At 40.7% G+C, this 16,591-nt stretch overlaps 3 protein-coding genes across 7 annotated transcripts; 1 reads left to right on the top strand and 2 right to left on the bottom strand.

Annotated features, from left to right (window-relative positions):
• Positions 1–96: 96 nt before the first annotated feature.
• Positions 97–3,992, bottom strand: zdhhc24 (zDHHC palmitoyltransferase 24). Of its 2 annotated transcripts, XM_004545537.5 has the most exons (4): positions 3,860–3,989; positions 3,392–3,664; positions 2,342–2,619; positions 97–1,809 (listed from the first exon to the last, which is right to left on the bottom strand). In XM_004545537.5, the coding sequence occupies exons 2-4, from the start codon at positions 3,652–3,654 to the stop codon at positions 1,517–1,519; spliced, it is 834 nt and encodes a 277-aa protein (XP_004545594.1). In that variant the 5' UTR covers positions 3,655–3,664; positions 3,860–3,989; the 3' UTR covers positions 97–1,516. The 2 variants fall into 2 exon arrangements, with proteins under 2 accessions (XP_004545594.1, XP_004545593.1); XM_004545536.5 differs by having other exon boundaries at positions 3,392–3,992.
• On the top strand, positions 3,530–10,056 carry LOC101478009 (uncharacterized). 4 transcript variants are annotated; one of them, XM_012917719.3, is made up of 12 exons: positions 3,530–3,642; positions 4,509–4,604; positions 5,322–5,381; positions 5,454–5,604; positions 5,706–5,789; positions 7,228–7,288; positions 7,455–7,925; positions 8,022–8,148; positions 8,715–9,518; positions 9,593–9,733; positions 9,807–9,841; positions 9,918–10,056. In XM_012917719.3, the coding sequence occupies exons 1-12, from the start codon at positions 3,605–3,607 to the stop codon at positions 10,013–10,015; spliced, it is 2,166 nt and encodes a 721-aa protein (XP_012773173.2). In that variant the 5' UTR covers positions 3,530–3,604; the 3' UTR covers positions 10,016–10,056. The 4 variants fall into 4 exon arrangements, with proteins under 4 accessions (XP_012773173.2, XP_076730708.1, XP_076730707.1 ...); XM_076874593.1 differs by lacking the exon at positions 5,322–5,381; XM_076874592.1 differs by lacking the exons at positions 3,530–3,642; positions 4,509–4,604 and adding an exon at positions 4,928–5,045.
• A 65-nt stretch (positions 10,057–10,121) lies between these two features.
• Positions 10,122–16,323, bottom strand: pola2 (polymerase (DNA directed), alpha 2). The gene is made up of 18 exons (XM_004545534.5): positions 15,956–16,323; positions 15,359–15,483; positions 15,163–15,251; positions 14,979–15,036; positions 14,636–14,745; positions 14,275–14,474; positions 14,073–14,161; positions 13,697–13,849; positions 13,277–13,339; positions 13,151–13,202; positions 12,949–13,067; positions 12,747–12,785; positions 12,209–12,282; positions 11,680–11,788; positions 11,404–11,510; positions 11,145–11,201; positions 10,936–11,062; positions 10,122–10,745 (listed from the first exon to the last, which is right to left on the bottom strand). The coding sequence occupies exons 1-18, from the start codon at positions 16,038–16,040 to the stop codon at positions 10,593–10,595; spliced, it is 1,809 nt and encodes a 602-aa protein (XP_004545591.2). The 5' UTR covers positions 16,041–16,323; the 3' UTR covers positions 10,122–10,592.
• Between the last annotated feature and the right edge of the window lie 268 nt (positions 16,324–16,591).

The following is a 16,591-nucleotide window of genomic DNA, read 5'->3' as shown; positions in this document are numbered from 1 at the left end:
ACAGGATCTATTTGGAATTTTGGAATAAGAATTATTTTTATTAGTCAAATATGACAACAATTGCAGTTTAAAGTGATGCAAATTAGAAAAAGTTAAAACTTTTGAAACCCAAAATTTAATTATTTCAGCACAACTTTAACAAAAATAGAATAATATTAAAATTAAACATTTCTCAGTGGTATATCCCTTCAAGCAAACACCTTTAAAAGGCAAAACACCCAATAATCAACCAAACAAAATGATATCTTTTGGCAAGGAACTAACAACAGTTGTAAAGAATAATAATATAAAATTTAGTGACCAGTACAAACAAACAAAAAAGGCTTGTAATTTTTCCAATACACTTAGGCCAGAAGAATTAAAATAAGAAAAATAAAAGATGCCAAGGAGTAAAATACATGGAGGTAAAGGAAATTCATTTGGCATCAATTAAAACTGACATGTTCGCATTCTTCCATATTATTCTGAAATGAAGCACTTGACAGGATGAAGTACACTCAAGACAGGTAAACAGTTACAGGGATACCTCGTGAAAAAAGAAAGACTCTATAGCCATCAATTATAACAGTTTGAATGTGTTTGTATGCAAAAACTGGTAATTATAGGCAAAAACAGGATGCTCTAAAGATTTCTATACAGTATGTAACGTATAGGGTACAGAATGAGGACACAGACGCTGCTTAATGAAATATCAAGCATGGAGGCAAAACTGTTCACACATCATAAGCATGTACATTTTAAATACTGCATTCACTAAACGTAAACTGTCATATTTTGCACTTTTTTCCACACCATTTCAGTGTTTACTTTTATTTATTTCAAATTAATGTTGTGCTGAAGACATTAAGACCGCTCCTTTGTGTCTCCCACTGTTCCACCTGCCACAGCAGAATCCAATTAAAAAGGTCAGTTTAATAAACTCAGGAGCATCCTCAGAGCAACAGCAAAATAGAGGCAAATGATTGTGCATTTTACAGTCAAGTGGAGTAATCAGGAACTGCGTAAGCCACACTTGTGTAACGTTCGGATTTAGGCAGCCTCAGCGTAGGGAAAACCCAAGAAAGCAGCTATTATCAACACTCCCACGAGGCGTCACTGTCAGAGATTGTGAGTGCTTCTCAACAAGGATTAAAACTGAACGTTGTTCAGTCAAAATACATTCTTATTTCAGTGCTATTTTCAAACATGTATTATCAGTGCTCGCTTGCAAGATGAACACATCGAGTTTCTGTGTTCATTTTCTGAGGCCAGCCTTGCTGAGTGTACGGATTACCATTTAAGATCAATGTACCACCAAAAGAAGACCCTTAATTTCTTTGTCTCAGCACAGAATCTACAGAGTAGACACTGGCAGTGAGTTACACCCACCAATACATTACACAGCCACAGACAATTCTACTTTCTTCCCACTCCAAGCTACCTCTTCTTGAACTAAGATGAGTTCCCCTGCTGCTCCCGATAACATTAACCACCACCATTAAAGTAAAGACACTCGGTCCGCTCCGATCAGCACCTGTTACCGCGAGGGCTCCAGCGATCCTGTGACCTGGAAGTTTATGCCGTCTCCTGGCAGTGGCGAGGGGATAAGAGGGCAGAGCCAGCAGATGTACCAACGCAGGCCCAGTGTGTGATGCAGGTTGCCAAAGAGTCCCAGGCTGTAGGGTCGGCGGGAGGAATACCACTCCCTGGTGGTCTGACCACGAAACAGCAGGTAGAGATGGAAGAAGAAGAAGGAAGACACCAGCAGGAAACCCACCACGCATGTGTCTGCGATGAATGCGAAGGCAAAGGCACGTGCTGAGACCTGGCCTGGGGTGACGAGGAACAGCAGCACACATTAAATCACAGCAAGTGATTACAAATCCAGGCAAACTGAGGTCTGTGATTCATCTCATCACCAATCAACCAGAGGCAAGAGGACAGTATCAGTTTTACTTAACCCGTAGAGTTTCTAAAATACAAACTAAAATATGTATTTCTGAATAATTCTAAATATTTTTTCATAGATCTTAATAGTCAGAGATGTAAAAATAATGGAGATGAACTAACTGTATATTTGGATCTGATATTGACATTTAGCTGATTTTTTTTTTGTGGTTACTAAGATATGTGATCAGTAATGATACCAGTCAACAGTGGGAATATCAGCCAATACCAAGCGAAATCAGACAGCAATAACGATAATTTTTCTTTAAGCAGAGATGACAGTATCCTCTTTCCTTCAGTTTTAATACATTATGTTCATTTAGCAACATCTATAAGTTCAAACAGAGTGTCAAACAGTTAGTATCACAGTAATAATGTGCATGAGACGCTCCAGCTGTGACAAACCAGATCGTACCTGAAACAAGCATGATCCAGGGTATGAGCAGCAGCAGGATGCTGTGTACCGTCACACCCTCCTTCAAGATGACAATGAAGACCTCTGCGTTCATCAGGGTGGCGTACAGGAGCCCCGACCACATGAAAAACAAGCAGCTCAGGAAGTAGCGGTAATTGCGGAAGCCCACGCACTGGCCAAAAAAGACGCAGTGGTGATCCCGCCGCAGCACGCACACCTTGCAGTCGTAGCAGTGGGAACAGCGCGGAGGAGTGTGCGTCTCACATGTGTAACAGTACCTTTGAATAAAAGACAGACTTTTTTTAATGTATGGTTATTAGTAAATCTATTTTATTGTGAGCATCAAAAATAAAGATTGTGTTGAGCCACACGTTAATAATTCAAATGAACACCTGCTTTGGAATAAAGTGTGAAGCAAACTTTAGATCTGGCAAAAAGCAAAAATCTCACTTCTTTGCTGCCGTTAAATTAATTATTTATGGTTCCCGATCTCGCATTTTTCAGATTTTAGAAAACCTACAATCTGTTTCAGTTGTCAGCAGAGGTTATATTTCTTGTTAACATGCAGTACATGTTATGCAATGCTAAATTTTGTTATGTAATCACCCCCACCCCTTTTATCGCATTGCACAGTTGTAAGCAAAGATTTACTGCAAATTTAATCTGATCACTTCACTCAAACATAAACATCTCATCTCACATCTAAGTCACAAATAATCTGTTAGGATTCAGTGTTTTTCCTAGCTTGTCTCTCTTTAAAGCCTAAAACAATATGTCAAGGAATTCTTGCCTCTGCCTTGCTTATACCTCATGTTGGGCAGGATAGGGAAGCATACAGGAAGTAGTTTTTCTGATTCGATGCTTTATGAAGGTTACAAAATACAAATTAGTTGCCCAGAACATTATTTAAATCAAGATTCTTATCAAATCATGACGACAACAACAACAAACCCGAAGCGCACAAAGCAGGTAGCTGTAGATAGGTGGCAATATTAAACATACAATGTGCTGTGCATCAAATGTTCATTTCTACAGCTGTTTAATCCTCACCTCCACCCTTGGCCGAGGACTTCTCCTCCCAGGAACACTCCCTTGATGCTGGGACTAGTTTTCATGAAGAGCAGGGCGTTCCAGCAGATGTTCCCCAACATGAAATACTGGGCCAGCAAGTGGATTAATTTCCACCGAGAGGACCACTGAGTCTTCTTCTGGTCTGGCTCCAGCGGAGCCTCCACCGACACCAGGTAACTCACCTCTCCGGTTATGGAGAAAACCAGGAACGTGTTAAGGACCACAGGGAGGTAGTGACACATCTTCTCCACCCTGCAAAACACCTTACTAGCTATACTCGTCATGTTTTATTTGAAATTGCACCTAAAAGTGAATACGGAAAGCGGAAGGAATGCTTTAGCCGACGCACAGCGGTAAGCGTTGGCTAGTTTAACTAGCCTAAAACAATCTAAATTAGCCTCTCGCGTGAGATAAAGTCAAACACATGAAATAAAAAAAATGCCTTACGTGTCTTCCGGAAAGTTACAGTAGCGTAAGAAAATAAATGGTACCGTTTTAATCTTTAAAAACCTCACTGACAAGCACGATCTCTGATTGTGGACGGAATCTCGTCTGCTAGTAGGTGTTACATGAAAATATATCCGCAATGCAACAATATACTTTGGTTCCACCTCTAACTTGCCATGGGTAAAACATGACTAAATCACTCGCCTTTAGCCCTTTATTTGTATATAACTGTGTGTATCGGTTTTTTTTTTACGTCCCAAAATGTATTTCTGTGTGTCAGCAGGCACCATTTTGGTGTAAATTTGCTTCAACCACAACCCTGTTTTGAAGAAAGAGAGAAAACAAAGCAGCTTCTCCTCTTGTTAATCTGTTCAGTTTTGTAGCAGGTGTACTTTTTGCGACAGAACTGCAAAAATATTTTTTATTACTTCTGGTTTGAAGGTGAATCAAATTTTCTCCAAGTCAGAGAAGCTCACCTTCGGCCCTAAGTATCACATGAATTTTTCATTATAGAAATGATAGACTAATTTCTAATCCTGTACATCCTGGTCGCTCCTAATGAAGATCTGAGCATTTTCAACTGTGTCTCACTCTCACTGTCATCTTGTACATCATACCCTTCACTCTTGCTGCTATCCTTCTGTCCCAGATCACCCCTGGCACTCATCTCTGCCCACCCCACTTTGCCTGTACAGTCTTCTTCACCTCTTACGCAGTTTCCGTTGGTTTTGATGGTTGACCCCAGGTATTTAAATTTATCAGCCTTCACACCTCCACCTCTTGCAGCTTCAGTGTTACACATAGATTATTATAGATGGTATTCCACTGATGCCTGCTACATGCCCTCAAAATACCAGATATTAGGTATAAAAATCATTTTGATTATGTTATACTAAGGGCTCACACATTTGCATAAATACAAGTTCCAATAACTTGGTTACCCACTTACCAATAAAGTTGACCTCGCTGCTGTTTAACCTCATTAGCATGTCGATATGTTGATTGGACAGCATGTCTTTGGTCCCTCCCCTGTTGAAACACAGCCTTTAATCCCTGGTAATCTGCTCATCTACTGAGAGCCCACAGTCATGGCTGCACCAAAGGAAAATTTGCTGTCTCTTGGGCGTCTGAACTGCTCAGAAAAAAACACTTTCACCAAAGAAAGACAAATCTGTGGAAATAAGAGGTTAGACCACCTAAATGGTACCACATTTGCAGAGAATGGTGGATGATTTTGTCTTTAAAATCTTTTAAACTCTTAAAATGTGACATAATTTAAGTGTGTATGCAGTTTTTATATGAAAAGTAATGTTCACAGTCAAGACTAGTTTTATTGGCAAGTCTAAGAAGCAGATGCTGCCATGTCTTCTGGAAAAATGGGCTGTATGTAGATGGAAAGTGTGTGTGTGTGTGTGTGGCTTAGATGACCATCCTGCTGCTTCATGACCTCTTTCTCTTACAGTGTTAACAAGCTGGTGTTGTTGCAAGATGACCCTTCAGCTCTTCACACTCAGGATCATCTGTAAGTTAGCGAGATGCTTTCTCAGTAAGTGTTTTTTAAACTCAAAGTTTTTATGTGTGTGTCCTATTCAAGAGTGATGCACCTGCAGCAACGCTGGCAGGAGCTGAAGGAAAGAGAGCACATAGCCCAGCAACAAAACAGGCAGCTGCTGCAGCAGTTTGAGAAGGCCCAGGACACACTGAAAGGGATGTTGGCCCGCAATGCTGCCATGAAAGTGATTCGGGTGTGTAGATGTGCAGAAAACAGACCCATTAAACACACTGGAAGAAATCTATTCTTTCCTCGTGAAGCTCTTAAAATAAACTATTGCTTTGACCCCTGCAGATGGAGTATGAGAGATACCTGGAGGAGAACTCCCCCCGCTGGAAGCAGCAACTTAAGGAGAAGAGACAGGCAGCTCAGAAGAAGGTACAAGTAATGCACAGCATGAGCTGATTATTCACAAAGTTAAAGTGTCTGGTCAAAATGTAGAGCTGGTTTGTATTTGCTGCCTTACTTGCAGTTGTGTTTACATACACTCTCGTTGGCATGAATGTAATTCTGGGCTTTTAATTATTATTTTTTTCCAAGGTAGAATGATTGTACAGCATACATCTTTAATAATGACGCTAAATAATTGGGTGTACAAGTTAGAATTTATTTTAGATCTTTTCTAATCCACACAGGGTCAAAATTATACGTACACACGTTTTAATTTTAATGATGCTGAAGCTTCTACAAAGTCTTTTAACACAATTGACCACATTTGGTAGCTTCTCTTTGCCTGCATGAAAAAGGACTCACTAGACTCAATGAACAATGGGAAAGTCCAAGGAACTTTGGGAAGATCTAAGAGGGAGAGCTGTAGATTTACTTTTTGGGAAGGTCTATTGGAACCATTTCTAAATAACTGTAGATTCCAGGACCAGGATAATCAGTTTAATTAGTTATATTTAACTCAATTTATTCAGATTTATTCACTTTGCTGAGATATTCAGGAACAATCCAGGAACCACAAAGGCTCAAGCCTTTCATGAACTGGAAAGCTGCCGGTACACCAGCGTCACTGTCCACAGTTAAGCTAATTTTACATTCCCATAGACTGAGAGGGTGCCGACCAAGAAAGAAGCCACTGCTACTAAATCAACAACTTCAAGCCCGACTAAAATTTGCAGCTCCCTACACAGAAAAGTCAAACACCAAGGTTTTATAGTCAGACAAGACAAAGATCGATTTATGTCGGCAATGACAACAGGTGTGTTTGGAGGAGTAAAGATGAGGCTTTCAAACTGAAGAAAACTGTTGTAAAGCATGGAATGGAATGGATAAGGCCAGCTAACATTAAGCTTCTGGAATGGCCTTCCCAAAGCTGGACCTCAACCCTATTGAAAATGCATGGATGCTTGAAAGTTGAGTCAATGCCAGGAACCAACCAATTGAAATGAACTCTACCAATTCAGCAAAGAGGAGGGGTCAAATATCCAACCATAATTATGCCAAAAGCTTGTTGATTGCTGGTTCATCTAACCATGTGTTAGTGGGGGCGTGCAAATTTGTGCACCCAATTCTTGTTTTTTTTAAAGTCATTAAATATGTATGCTTTACAATCATTCCACCCAACAGTTCAAAGAAATCATGAAACAATCAAAATGACAGTGACATTCATGTCCATCATAAGTGTATGTATATTTCTGATCACAGCTGTATTTGATAGCACTTTCAATGTTTCCACTTCCTCTCACCTCAAAATGACAAATGCAAGGAGATTAAGAATATCCATGTTCCAAAATCCAAAGTCATTTTTCTTTATTTACAACTGATGCCATGTCTTTCTGACAGTGTATTAAAGAAACTGTTTCTTCAACAGAAAATGGACGACTATTTGAAGTCATGTTTAAAGAACACGGACGTGATGAAATCTTCTGCAGGTAAGTCTTTATGCTGTGGGGCTCACTTTAGGAAATGACTAGATCACATTTATGGTTTAGTGGTAATAATCTGGTCTCATGTGTTATCTTGAAGATTGAGGTGTTCAAATATTTTATTTAAAGTTAGTGTGACAAACACCAGTCGAACATGTATCCTTGTTTTCAGGTCCACCCACGGAGCCACAAAAAACTGCTACACCTCAAGGTTACTCTGACTACAACCAAGATGGCTCCTCCCATCTTCCCCACACGCAGTCCTCCTGGTTGAGCTGCAGTCAATCCCAGATAGCCAGATTTCCTACCAGAGTTCCACCCATCATTCCTCACCCATATCCGCTTTACTATCCCGCCTCCGCACCCGGACAGTACCATCATCCCTGGCACAGGCAGGATCTACAAGGCAGGGCTTCCCTACAGCCTGACTACCCCTGGTACCAGCCTGCTGGTGCAACTGGAACTCCATCATACTCCGAGGCCCTGTGGGGCCAGCTTTATATGGAGGAGCCTTTACGTGACTCAAGGGTTTCGCAGACTGTGGGAGAGGAGGATAAAATGAGCAGAGTGCTGAGCTCACAGAGGGAGAGGAGCATCAGAAGCAGCAGCAGTCGTTCGTCCCACGAGTTAGACATTAAACCAGGTGAATACACAAAAATAAATACTTTTCTTACACGAGTCTTTGTGCGTATTCAGCATGTGTGTGGACTTGTTTTGTGTTCGTACATTCTGTATCTAGTCCGTCTGTCCAGCAGTCACAGTGAGAGCAGTGAGAGTGGCAAGGATTCCAGCAAAAAGGCGGGGAAGGAGAAGGGAGGAAGAAAACAGCATGTCTCTTCAGACAGAGAGAGATGCAGCCCTCAGGAGTAAGCAGCATTCTTGTAGATGTGACTTTGAATTCATTGGATCCCACTGATGTATCATCTCCCCTTAGTTTCTTCCCTTCATGCTGCACCAGTCTGCTAAATGTGTTCTGAATACCCTTCATCAATACCCCCCTCAATTTATAGGCGCATTCCTGTCTCCTTTAAAAAAAAATGTAGTTGATTTATGTGTGTCCTAATCTTTCTGGTGCAATTACTTGCCTTTGATCACAGCACAGACAGAAGCTGCAGGAAAAGAGAGCACAGGAATGACAGTAAAGGTCAAACTGGCTGGACATGAAGCTGGGGATAGTATTTAAAGGCGTGTGGCAGTCACACTAACAACTTAGCACTAAACCACATTTTATAGAAAACATCACGTTCTTGTTACCTCCTAATTTTATATAAATTAACTTTTAAGTTTTAAAAAATATGTATTAGTTAAACGGCACATGCTGTAGAGGAGGTCACAAAAGATCAGAAACAAGTCTTCTCCTCTTGCTTTATTTCTTAATACTTATTACTGTTTTAGACTGGCAAATTCATTCATCCATTCTTCCATCTTTTAGGTTTTCTAGGAATTCGAGTGCCATTCACATTCACTCAGTTAAAGTGGCCCAAAGTTCAGAAAGCAATGCCTCCTCAGAGAAAAGCCTGAGGAGCAGTAGGAGAAGGAGAAGTGGGGAGCTTTCTGTTCAATCACCAGGATTTCAGGAGGCAGAGGAAAGGACTGCGAGTAAGGGAGGTGATTCAGAGAGTCAGGACACTGGTGAGGAGTCAGGAAGTTTGAATGAGGCATACGAGGGTGAAAAAGCAGGGAATCAAAATCATGAAGAGAAAACAAACAGATGCAAAGAGTCAGGATCCCAGCGGGAGAAGGAATCAGAAAGTGGCAGTGCAAAGAATAAAAACGATGATGTCAGTGAAGTAGAAGAGCAGGACAGTAGCAGTGCTGAGCAAAGCAGCACAGGAGAAAAAGTTAAAAGTAAGACAGAGGAAAACCTGGAAGCTAAAGAAGACTGTGAAGAAAAAGAGAAGAGTCAAACAGATAAAGAACAAGATGACAGTGATACCAAACAAGGTGATGGTGCTTCTGCCAAGGACGCAACAGAGGAAGCAGAGACATCTACAGGTGATGAAATGGAGGAACAGGGAGGTGAAGAACAGTCAATCAGGCTGAAGAACGAAGGCACTGAGAACAGAAAACAGGGTGCTGCCTCCTCTCAGGACGAAGAGGATGGAAGTGAAGGCAGTGAAGAAGAAGAGGATGAGGACTTGAATCAACAGGAGGATGACGAAAGCGAAGAGGAACACGGGAGTGAGGAAGATCAGATAGATTCAGACGACTGCATCGTCACACCACAAGAAAAGAGGTAAGACGATGAAGGATTGAAATATTCCTCACAGACATCATCACAAAAAAAATCGAATGTAATCCTGTTTTTAGATCTACACAGATTATAACCGAGGAGGCAGCTCAGGAACAGGAAGAGGGTAAAACAGGATCTGATAATGACGACTCAAACGAAGTCAGTGATGAAGAGGATATTGAGAACCTTCTTGCGCCTCAAGAAGAAACTCAGCAAAAGTAAGTACTCTTTTAACTGACTGACTTAAATTACAATGTGAAACGTGCCTCTTACTTTTCTTTTACCTTGTAGAGAAAAGTATCTGAGAGGTGAAGAGAAGCCCAAAGGTACAGTATAACCAGTCTTTACAGTAACATTAGAAAGGCTGCAGGACTTCTGATTTATGCTCAATTTATTTTCCAGCGAGTTTTCACAACATGGGAATTTTTCAAGTGGAGCACGACAAGCCGAAGACGGAGGACCCAAATGACTCTGATGAGTTTGATCATTTTTATGACTAAATGTACTGCTGTGCAAGTTAAAAGAGACAAACCACATTCAAAATAAAGTACTGCAGAGTATTATAATTAGTTTTATAATAATACATTAAAAACAGAAACAACAGGCTATTTAATAACTGTTTTATTTCTTCTTGTTTTAATTAAAGGCATTTTTGAATGTTACAATCTTAAACTGGAATACAGACTGTACTCAGGCTTCCCTGCAAACACAAAATTATTTTCATTTTGAGCTGCAAAAGCAACAGGATTTTTCAGCGTGTTACTTTTTCCTCCTGTTAGAGACACAGGAAGATAAAAAATCTGGACAACAATAAAACTTAAGTGGAAGAGACACAATGTTACAAAAGCTGTACAAAGGGCAACAATAATTTGTTGAAAAAGAAATTATTGCTGCTGTATTTGACTGATAACCCATCAGTTATGAGCACAGTACACTTCAACATGTTCAAGGTATAAAAATAAACCAATATACAAAATAATTTGAAATGGTTTTCCAGCAGCATGCCTGTAGCACAGCTGGTCCTGGTTAAACCAGCTCATTTCTGGTGACAATTAGAAGTGAAAGTCTGCACTCTTGTTAGATTTTCACCACCTGAGCAGTCAAACATGGGCTCACCCTCTTCCCGTCTTCTGACTGAGGACTGCGCTGGATGAGCAGCCGCCCGTACGTCCCGCCCACCTGGCCTTTGGTCAGCCGTCCAGGGTTGACACACACACAGCCGACCACGTCCTGAAGATGGGAGGAGATTTTAGATGACATAACACTCGTAAAAACTAAACAAAAAAAATAGTCACGTGTTTAAAAAAAACCAAAAACATGTTTTACTTTATATTATCAATGCAATAACTGATGATCCTGCAATCAATTACCTCAATAAATGTGTATATATAGGATGTCAAGGGGAAGACGAGTTGTTTACCTTTACAAAGTAGCGCATTTCAGAGGGAACAACAAGGATGTCGGGGGTGAGCGGCATTTGGCCGAAACTCTGGAACTTCTCATAATCCATATTTACCTCGTCCGCAGGCGGATACAGTGGGTAGTAACTGGACATGAGAACATGGACACGATCACTAATAATACGTGATCTCAAATAAATAAATAGATCTGAACTCATTCAGGATTTACCTCCGCTGTGTGAGCATGTGCTTCAGTATACGTGAGAATTTGTCTGAGCCGGTTCCACTGCAATGCAAAACATCAATTTCAACTATGTACACCGATGACCTTCATTGGAAAATATGATCATGTGAATAATTTAAGAAAACGGTCAGCCCTGTTCTTTATAAATCTGCATAAAAATGTAGGTCAGTAACTCACTTTGGTGTTTCTGATCTGCCACCTTGATGTCAGAATTTGGTGCAAATTAGAAAACAGCCTCACTCACCAGCTGATTTCCTCTGCACCCATGTGGATGAGGATGTCAGTTGATGTCAAGCCAATAGTCACCCCGTCAATCAGAAGGGTGCAGGGGTCAGGGACCAGGGTGACACGCTGCAAAGCATGAAGACAAACATTATATAACCTGACACTTACACATGACATCTCCGGGACTGAAAACCATATTAAAGACAAACAATGCTACACTATTAAAATAAGGTTTGCCACAAGTGCTCAGAAATCTGCTGCATGTGCTCATCAGCACGCAACAACAGTGTCTAACCTGGGTCTGTTCTTTGCTGGGGTGGGGCAGGCTGAACGGAGGCTGTGGGTAGATGAAATGGTGGTGGATGTCTCTCTGAGAAGGCACAAACACCAGCTGACAGCCAACACTGGATTAAAGAAAACGAGAAAACACGAGGCTTCATTGTGGTAAAGAAAATCTGATTTGAACAGGAGGAAAGCACAGTTTAAAAAACAACCAAACGAACAAACAAACCTCGAATCGTTACAGTGTGACTGACCTCTGTCTTAACTTACTTGTATAATGTGATGACATAGTTTATGCAGACATATATGTAATTAACAAGAAAGACAAATTTCATGTGCAGTTGCAAGCAGGTTAAGTCGCAGGGTTTCAGACGGGGTTGCAGCTATAATGTCCTTAAGGCACAGATTTAAAACAAAAGCGAAAAAAACTGTAACTTTCGGAAAATTGCAGAAAAGGTCACACATGGATCCTGAATTTAACATCACAAAGGAAGTCACATGCATAGCTGTCTGACTCTGAGCTTTGATTAGACAACACATACCTTCTGGTCCCATCCACAATGCTTTCAATGCATCTGGTGAAAATGTTCTCAAAAGTCTCAGTCACCTGGGCTTTCTATTTAAGAAACACATGGAGATGACAAAGAAAGAAAAACAAACAAACATGTTGATTAAAATGAATTCACACTGCAAATTTGGATATAGAAGCTCAAATTAGATCCTTCTATGCAAAACGTGTACGAGTAGACGGTATTTTATGATGAAAAAAAACAAAAAACTTTCTGTGATTGCTATACTGCACCTGTCGGTTTCATTGATCTGTTATTGTGGTCAATCCAGTGGTACGCTTTTTATTTCCAGACCCAATAACACTGAAACTAATCGTCTTATTTGTGGGTTAAGTGTTATATCTTGAAGGATAACACAGAAGATTTATTCAGCAAGTGATACCTATTAGTTTTTGTCTACACACATATCCCTTTTAAAGCATTTTGACTTGTGCAAAAATGCACGCGAAAGGTTCCCCCGTGCGCTGTGCACACTCAAAAACAAGAAAAACACGGTCTCTGTCCCACTGACCTCAATCTGTTCATGTTTGGAATCCACAAATGGGCCCAGCTGTGGAAGAGAAACAAGAAATAGGAAAACCAGACAAAACACAGAGTCATGGGAGGACTGTCTCCCTCATAGATACACTCCTGACAGTGTGTATGTGAGCTTTAGTGGAAATTCTGTCATGGATAGTGTCTGTTTTATGATGGAACAACAAGGGAGACTGTACCAGCAGGCAGACATCAGGACGATCCCTGACAATAACATTGATTAAGTCCACCAGGGGGTCAAAGGTCAGACTGTCAGAGGGAGCGTACGGTCCACAGGCCACCAGTACATTCAGTGGCTCTGCAACAAATGAAGAGCGTGGAGTGTAAGAAGATGGCTTTAAGTTCAAGCTAAATCTGAAAAATTGATCAGACAGATCTTACCCTCATCTGTCTCCATTTTCATGTCAGAACTGTAGAACGGCAGAGGAACAGCCTAAAAGCACAACAACGTTACAAGAGTTTTCACAAACAGGCGAAAAGTGTTAAAGCCAACAACTTAGAACCGACCTCATAGAATTTGGAAGCCACCAGTTTTCTTCCTGTAGTGTTCATACCCTCCATCACCACCACCTAAAAAAAAAAAAAACAGAACAGGAGCATTTAGATAAATGTTTTCTTACATGTGGGTTTGTTGGAAAGAGCTGCAAAAACAAAGCTACACGCTTCTGCTGATAAAAGGTTTCCTATAATTCTGAAAGTTTATTTTTATGAGGGGGAAAAACTGTCAGAGCTCTCGGTCAGACACCGGGTCAGTCTCAAGCCCATGTCCTTGGCATGCTCTGTTACTCTTGGTGGCCATATAACCTGCTGCACATAAGCTCAGTGCACAGGCAAAGGAGAAACCACCGACTGGTCATTAGGAAGGACCTCACTGGCATACCCATTTCTAGTTTCATCTGTCAAAGTAAGCGATTTCATTCAGCTCACCTGACCAGGAAAAAGGGAATACTCTTTAAGCTCCGATAGGTCAACAGGTACTTGCTGACCGCCTTGTTCTGGTCCAGCCTCTAGCAGGACTGACTGTGCATTCAGTTTGCCATTACTGTCACAGCAAATCTGTCCTAGCACAGTTATACTGTCCTGGAGGGAAGAAGACGCAAACCCAAGAAAGAAGTTAACTTTTAATCAAACAAATAAGCAGGTTTGATTTTACTCCTCAATATATATGATTTTAAGAGAAAACAATTCAGTGATGTAACGTAACATTTTATAGCAATGTACTATTATTTAATAATTTATTGTTTAAGCAGTGGGGATGAATCTTTAATTTAAAAGTTTTCCACAGGTGTCATCTCTTCTGTACCTGGGCAGGCAGAGAGACGGGGGAGAACTCCTCAATGCTGAAGTGAGTCCTGAGTCCTTCTCCTAGCTCCTCAATCTTCTCTGTCAACACTGGGAAAGACCCAGAAAAAAAATATTATCCAAATGTTCTGGGGTATATTTATTTAGTGATTTTACACCCAAACATACAGGAAATCTTTAATCAAGTGTGTGCAGCTATGTACCGTTTCGAACATCTCGCAGCCTCTGGAACATGTATTTGTAGCTGCTGTTAAGGGAATCTTCCGGTCCTTCCAATATCTCAACTTGGACACCTGCACCTGGATCTTTCCTGCCCACCCAACGGGTGCCCTGCACAGCCCCAAACGTGGCCACCACCTCTCCCTTTCCTCCCCGCTGGCTGTACTTCTGTGAGGGTGTCGCACTTCCAAAGAGATAAGGGGAGAAGGTCACTTAAAGTGACAGTGATGCAAATACAAAGGTTTATCTTTAAAAAAAAAGCTTTCTTTTTAAACTTTAACACAACCAGAGAGCATAATTTTCACGTTTTCAAAAATAATCAGAGCAGCATGGGGTGGAGAGTACTTGGGAGAGAAGCTGGCTGGAGACAGCAGTATGCTCGGGCTGGCCATCAGAGCTGCAGTTCTCTTTGAATGAGGACGCTCTGGCGTCGTCAGAGGTCGTTTCTGAGAGCCCTGTATCGACAGGAACAAACACAGTTAGGATCTTGTCTGTCTACATAGACTCAAACTCACTCTGCGGGAGACCCACGAGTTACATCTAGCTTATCTTAGCTTTTAAAGGCAGATCAACAAAAAAAACCTAAAGCATAAATGGATAAAATTTTTTTTAAAAGTTACGAAACTTTATTTCTTTTGTTCAGATTAGATAACGCTCTGCTGCTGACAAGCAAGAAGTGTTTGGTTACCTTAGCAGGAGTAGAGTAAGAATCTAAGAGATCCTCCTCCTCTTCCTCAGCTTTTATTCTGATTCATTTTGTCAAAGTCTATGACTCAACAGCAACATTAGCAGACACAAATCAAAGAAAACACGTGACTCCAGGCAGTGCAGATAGACGGGTCTTTATGCTCAAGCATCAGTGTGAAGGATACAAATCATCAATCATGCTAATGTCTCTCATTCTACTGGCTGCTTCTTCCTTTCGGGAGGTTTTTCTGGATTTGATCCTCTTGTTCAAAACCTGTAAGATGACAAACATGCTGCATTTATAAGGAGCAGAGAATGACTAAGTTGTTGCATATTTAATAAGTAATTTGTAATGCATATTAAAATCTGTGGTCCTGTTACCTCATGTTCAAACTGCTCCAGAGTGTCCGTGGTGAGCTTCACGCCTTGTTTTGTGGCGCTATAGGCAACCCACTCATGCAGTATCTCTTGTGCCTGCAGTCTGTTACAAATACACTGCTCCACCACTGAAATGGAGGAGATATGAGGGAAAACAACCTAGGATTTAATCTGAGTGTCTGAGAAAATATTAGATGCAAGTACAATGTGAATTAATTTTGTGGGACACAACTTGCAGTGAATAATTACTGTTCCTGATCTTTAAAAATGGCTTAGTAATTATAAAAGACGTATCAATGAAATCAAAACAAAAAAAGCAGATTTCTAATTTACTTGACTTGTGAAAGTAAGTTATCAAGAAGAAAAATGCTATTTTAGTCAAAAGCTTTAACTAACAAAATCGCATGCACATGGGTATATAAATATTATGACTGATGACAACAGCTTAAACATGTCACAACACTACATTACTGCTATCCTGGGTACGGTAGAGTCCTCGATGATTACAGTGACAATGCACTTAGCTTCTTTGCTAACACACTCTCCCGTGTAAAGCTTCAATCCATATGAGAAAAACGGTCATCTTAGTTAGCAACTTACTTTTGTCGAGGACGGAATCATCTTGATAGGGTATATCGAATATTTCCAGCTCAGTCTTTAAGCTCTCTGTAGTTACTAGCGACATGGTTTTATGATACACAGTTACTACGTTGTGGAAAACGTCAAAAGCTCCAATGTTGTGATAATAGCTGCTAACGTTAGCTTTACTCTTACTTCGCGACAATGCCGCCGACCCTAGTTTTGTTTTAACTACACGGCTTCTAAATACTACCTACAGGCGGTTCGCTGTTAGACAGCAGAAACTAAATAATAATGGTCAACCTGATGCCTGTTTCATTTTACCGCGAAAAAGCGCTGTTCGTGTTGGCGGCCGGAATGTACGTCACATTCGTAACAGTAATAAACGGAAGTTGGCGGTCCCACAAAAATAAAAGCCTGTCCTGGTAACTTAGATTTTTTTCAAACTTTTTCAGTGTCCCACTTCAGAAGCAGAAAAACGAAAACGCCCCACAGTTTAATCATCCAATAACAATTAAAAGCAAAGGACGCAAGAATTCTATCTGAATAATGGTCAGACAAGTGGCAACAAGCTATCTATTTATACTTATTTAATCATCTGGTTGTCTGCTCCATGGTTGTCTGGGAATCACTGGATAACATATGTGTGTTTAACTA

This window comes from Maylandia zebra, linkage group LG2, assembly GCF_041146795.1.
Source record: "Maylandia zebra isolate NMK-2024a linkage group LG2, Mzebra_GT3a, whole genome shotgun sequence".
NCBI lineage: Eukaryota > Metazoa > Chordata > Actinopteri > Cichliformes > Cichlidae > Maylandia > Maylandia zebra.
Note: the sequence above shows the minus strand (reverse complement) of the source record. Positions and strands in the feature narration are given on the sequence as shown.